At 41.8% G+C, this 6,000-nt stretch overlaps 1 protein-coding gene across 1 annotated transcript in view; it reads left to right on the forward strand.

The window, feature by feature from the left end:
* PCCB (propionyl-CoA carboxylase subunit beta) overlaps positions 1-1,886 on the forward strand; it is a 39,637-nt gene extending 37,751 nt beyond the window's left edge. The window contains exons 14-15 of the mRNA XM_073625482.1: positions 881-980; positions 1,492-1,886. Coding sequence (XP_073481583.1) covers positions 881-980; positions 1,492-1,613 — 222 coding nt within the window. The 3' untranslated portion in view covers positions 1,614-1,886. The remainder of the gene's footprint in view (positions 1-880; positions 981-1,491) is intronic.
* Positions 1,887-6,000: the final 4,114 nt, after the last annotated feature.

The following is a 6,000-nucleotide window of genomic DNA, read 5'->3' on the forward strand; positions in this document are numbered from 1 at the left end:
CTGTACTTTGCCTGTGTATGGCAAAGGTAGAGGTGTTCTTTAACAACGGCCCCAACAACAGGGTATACTTTCCCTTTGCTCACCTTGCTGACTTGGCCACCAGAAGTGTCATCCCTGTGTAAGGTTCAAGTCACAACTTCTCCTTACCCCCATAGGACATTGTTGGGTGCTCAAGCAGGCAATTGCCAAGCACCAGCAAAATCACATAGTGGGATGAGTCCCCAACTGCCCCATACCTGCAAGTACTGGGTGGAGCAGCATGGGAGCAAAGGAAGGGTAGACATAACCTATTGATGGGATAAGCCAATAACGCGGACCTGTTTTGTTATGCTTGGGCAACACACAGGTTTACTTTAAATACAACTGAGATAGAACTAGATCACGACCATCGATTAATTATATTCCAAAAAAGCAATGAAAAACCAACACTGGAGAAGAAAATTGAGAATTCTAACAATTCTTCTAGCCTAAGCCAATGAAAACATGAAATGCTGAATGCTTCTACTTCAGTTTACATCAATTTGTACATCTGTATCACTATACATCCTTTAAATATTTATTTTTTCACTTAATGGAAAAATCGATGGACAAAAGTATGAACAAAAAAAATGTTTTTTGCCTAACAGATATAAACATAATATATAATTTTTTTTTTTTGCTTTTCTGTGGACATAAACAGATTTGGATGTAAAGAGACTTATGTCTCTTTACATCCATTTGCTCATAGACATACATTGTTGTTCAGACTGGATCCCTCTGAAAAGATGACAGACATATCCACGCTGGACACCCATGTGAAAGTTTATAATGAGTAACTGCAATAGAATTTTTCTTCAGTGTCAGTTGGTGATATAAAGCTGATGCTTTCCATCTCCTGCAGGGGGCTGTACAGATCATATTCAGAGGAAAACAGAACCAGGCTGAGGCAGAGGCAGAATATGTGGAGAAGTTTGCCAACCCTTTTCCTGCAGCAGTCAGAGGTAAGGCTTCTGCGAGACCAGTTCAGTATAACTTGTGACAGAAATATCAACAATTAAAGTGGTAGTAAACTCTCGTTGTGTATTTTTACCTACAGGTAAAATTATAATAATTACCTGTAGGTAAAATGAATATCTCCTAAATGTGCACCATTTTTAGGAGATATTCTAGCGAGCAGCAGCCTGTGACGGAACAGCATACCTGTGCCATTCCTTCAGAGCTGTTTGCCGCGCTGTGACGCGAGTCCCCCTGTCAAAATACAAAAACCCAGCTTAAAGTAGTAAAGCTACTGAATCAACATGACAGTCAGGCAAGTAGTATTTCCAGAGATCCGTAAAGTCTTATTTCTCAGCACAGTTTACCTTTTTTAGTTAGATCAGTGGTGAATGAATTAAGTGAAATTCTGTTACTTGATTGGAATTTCCACACCTTTTTTAAAGAGTGTATTTATTTTACTGTATGTATTTTGTTTCTGTAAAGTAATGACTGGCCTGACTGACTTGTTTTGGACAGGATTTGTTGATGATATCATCCAGCCTTCTACTACTCGCATGCGCATCTGCCGTGACCTTGAAGTACTTGCAAGTAAACAACAAGTAAATCCATGGAAGAAACATGCAAATGTCCCTCTGTGAGGTGAATCTGTGTTACAACACAGTGCATTCCTGTCTGGGAAATGACAAAACACAGACTGGTTTGTGTCAAACTGGAAAAGCAAACCCTACAACTGTTTTCTATGGACAAGGAGATGTGAATTCCTGCAGACTACAGCTAATGTAAAATGTCTGCCATATAAAATCCTCAAAATACAAAGAAAACTTGACTTGATTTTAACAATAATTATTGCTGTCTGCTGTCACAGCCGGGACATTGATTTTAAGGATAATAAACCATTATAATTACCATCATTGCTGGGGTCAGAGTATTATGGAGTTTTGAATGTTGCCCATGTTCTCTGCTCTGTTTCTGTTCATGTGTACAATGGGAATCTGTCTGGATGACAGCTTGGGAGCATGCAGTTTCATAAACAGGTCAGCAATGGCAACTCGCTTATTTACCCTACAGGGCAATGCTTGGTTCCTTCTTCTTTCTAGTGACTGCAAACAGTTGATAATATTTGACATGAACATATCTACATTGCCGTGTGGAGGGCATACAGCACCATAGATATGCGTGACACTGAAAATACTAGATGCAGCGTGCCATCCTGGTTTAGAAATGCTTGTTTAGACCTTGTGCACCTTTTCTTTAGTTATAAATTTCAATAGCTGTCAGTTTCTGGTTTGTTATATTTGGAGCAGAAATATGCTGTGGGTTCTTCAGGGCTGTTACTGTGCCACTAGGGAAGGGGGGGGGGGGGTTAGTGGTAAGTAAGCCTGTCAATTTATTGATTGCTGTATATAATTACCAGTTTCGTCACTAGTTTTAGAGCTAGGGGTGGCTTTGAATATATTTCAAAATGTATGCAAACTCGCTGCTTTTAGGACAGATGTTATAATTTTATTAGGTTTTCTATGCTATCCAGCTGCATGGAGTGCTAGGGAATTTTTGTATTGAGCAGCTGTCTCGTTTTGCTAAATGGGGGGAAAAAAAGATGAATGAAAGCAAGGTAAAAAAAAAAAAAAAAGATCAACACCATCTTTCCAACTTGTGTATCACATCATCATTTTGGTGTAGTGAAATTGAAACTATTAAGTTCCATCAGTATACAGATAAAATATGGCTTCCATCCCTAGTCTCTTAAACATTGCTTTTGATCTAACTAGGAGCCACTGACTGAACCAGCTTACCAGGGAACCCGTGGGACATGGTGTTGAAGCCCAGGTGTACAATGAAAGTGCTTCTAGATGCCATTTTTTTTTTTTTTTTTAATAGAAATCTGTAGGCATGGTCTTCAAAGTCAGTGTCAGCGTCAGGATAAAGACAGCTGTCTGCCCACAGTTTAATATAGTTTACCAGGACCTGTAGCCGATCGGGCGTTGGAGTACACTAGCATACAGGGAAATATTCAACATTTTGTGCAGGGAGGTTTTACTGACTGGATGCAGATCCTAGAATTGACAACAATGCAATACAATACATTTACTGAGCATTATTTACATATTTGTAAACTGGTAATCTACCTAACATGTTACATAGAGGGGGGAGAATGTCATGCCTGTTGCTGAGGGTTCCTTGCAGGATAAAGCCATCAGCTCAGACTGTCTCCAAGCTGAAGAGATGGCCAAATAAAATATAGCCATGTGGGTCAGAGTAGAGAGGGGATAGTCTATGACAGGTTCCAGTTGGGGCTAGGCTACTGAAGCACTGAAAAGAATGACATTTAAGTCCCATGGAGTCAAAGGGGATTAGACAGGAGGGGCATACGGTAGACCCTCTTAACTTAGGTCTTCAGCAGGCAGCAGAGAGAGAAAGGTCTCTGAAACAGGCTAGGAAGAGCAAAGATCTGGCCCTTGATGGTATTAAGAACTAAGTGTTTGTCCAGACCAACTGCAAAAAAAAAAAAAACACTGATCAAGGGGGGGGGGGGAAGATTGCTTTGCCTCTAAATTCCATATCTTGGATTACAACAAAGGAATATATTGATAGACCCAGGATTATAGGCTGGCACTGGCAATGCTTTTAACGATTCCCCTCCCATTAAATGCTTTAATCTTTATGCATTATTTATAGAAAGTTTTCACAATTACTATACGTAGAAAGATACATCCCAAATTCAGAAAATTCATTTCATCTTAATTGTATAGTAAAGGACATGGGCTGACTCTTCATAGACCCTGTGTCATCGCCATCAATAAATGAGAAAGGAGAGCAACAACTAGGCGAACAGAACTGTGCCAACAGGCCCAACAACAGGGGTCAATAAAACTAACTTCAGAATGCCGCTGCAAGAACCCTGCTGCTGAAATCTGCAGAAGATTGGCTGTCCACCTGGTAGAACTTTAAAAAAAGGTATGAAGACCAGGAGGTTGCTTTACAAAGCTGGGTAACAGAAGCTTGATGTTTAAGTGTCCAGGAAACTTCTACCAATCTTGTGGAGTGAGCACGTAAGAGTGATGGAGGAGCTTTTTATTTTAGAGTCTAGTCTCTTGAGATGAGTTGTCTTATCTGTGTAGTGATGGTAGATTTTGAAGCAGGATGTCCCTGACGAGGTCTTAAGGCTAGAATGAATAGGGAGTCCATTTTCCTGAAAGAAGCTGTAGCTTCTGATATCACCTTAGGAAGGATGGCCTTGGGCAGAAGAATACCTTGTCTTTGTGACGGATGAAGAATGGGACCTTACAAGAAAGGACTGCTGGATCAGACATGTAACAGATGTGATGGCAACCAAGAAGGCTACTATGTGAGAAAGATCATCTAAGGGAATTTCCATGATGGGTTTAATGAGTGGTTTGAGCAGAGAGAACCAGATTAAGATCCCAAGGAAGCACAGGGTGGTGCAAGGGGGGCTTGATACAAAGTACTCCTTGGAGCAAGGTTTTGACAAGGAAGCATAAGGCCAGAGGTTTTTAGAAAAGAAGGTTGAAACCTGTTCTTTGAGAGTGCTTAGGACCAAGTTCTGGTCAAGCCGAGATTGTAGGAAGGCTAGAATATGAGGCATGGAGTATGCGCTAGATTTGAAGTGCTGTGTTACACCAGGCAAACAAAAATTTCCAGAAATAATAGTGGATCTTTCTGGAAGTGGATTTTTCTTGCTTTTAGCAGAGTAGGGATGACAGACTTGGGGACCCCTTTATGCTTAAGACCTGGGCTTCAGCAGCCACGCCATTAAAACTAGAGACTGAAAAGCAAGATGTAATAGGGGCCTTTGTGGCAGCAGGTCTGGTCTTTTAAGACAACCCCTGGCATCTTCCTAAGTATGTTTGGGTATCAGGTTCTTGTGGGACAGTTTGTGCAATGAGAATTACCAGTTTCTTCTCTTGCTCTATTTTGTGGAGCAGTCTAGGCAGAATTCACACAGGAGGAAAGGCATAGATTAGTCTGAGCAGAAAGTTTGGAATGCCTCATCCTTGATACACTAATACCAAAAGTATTAGGACGCATGCCTTTACATGAACTTTAATGGCAACCCAGCCTTAGTCCGTAGGGTTCAATATTGAGTTATCCCACCCTTTGCAGCTATAACAGCTTCAGCTCTTCTGGGAAGGCTGTGCACAAGGTTTAGGGGTGTCTATGGGAATGTTTGACCATTCTTCCAGAAGCGCATTTGTGAGGTCAGGCACTGATGTGGAGGAGAAGGCCCGGTTCACATTCTCTGCTCCAATTCATCCCAAAGGTGTTCTATCGTGGTTGAGGTGAGGACAGTCACTGTGCACTGGTACGCAGACATGTTGGAACAGGAAGGGACCATCCCCAAACTGTCCCCACAAAGTTGGGAGCATGAAATTGTCCAAAATGTCTTGGTATACTGACGCCTTAAGAGTTCCCTTCACTGGAATTAAGGGGCCAAGCCCAAACCCTGAAAAACAACCCCACACCATAATCCCCCTCCACCAAATGATTTGGACCAGTGCACAAAGCAAGGTCCATAAAGACATCGATGAGCGAGTTTGGGGTGGAGGAACTTGACTGGCCTGCACAGAGTCCTGACCTCAACCCAAATAGAACACCTTTGGGATGAATTAGAGCAGAGGCTGTGAGCCAGGCACAAATGCGCTTCTGGAAGAATGGTCAAACATTCCCATAGACGTACTCCTAAACCTTGTGGTCAGCCTTCCCAGAAGAGTTGAAGCTGTTATAGCTGCAAAGGGTGGGCCAACTCAATGATAAACCCTACGGACTAAGACTGGGATGCCATTAAAGTTCATGTGTGTGTAAAGGCAGACGTCCCAATACTTTAGGTAGTATAGTATAAATCAGGCTGAAGATGTCAGGATGAAAGGCTCATTCCCCATAATCTAGGCAGTGATGGTTGAGATAATCTGCTTTCTAGTTGTCTATCTCTGTTGGGATGTGGATAGCAGAGATCACTGGAATGTATGGAAAACAAGTGTATAGGCGCTGCAACCTTCCTATATTAAA

The sequence above is a fragment of the Aquarana catesbeiana genome, linkage group LG04 (assembly GCF_042186555.1).
Source record: "Aquarana catesbeiana isolate 2022-GZ linkage group LG04, ASM4218655v1, whole genome shotgun sequence".
NCBI classification, from domain to species: domain Eukaryota; kingdom Metazoa; phylum Chordata; class Amphibia; order Anura; family Ranidae; genus Aquarana; species Aquarana catesbeiana.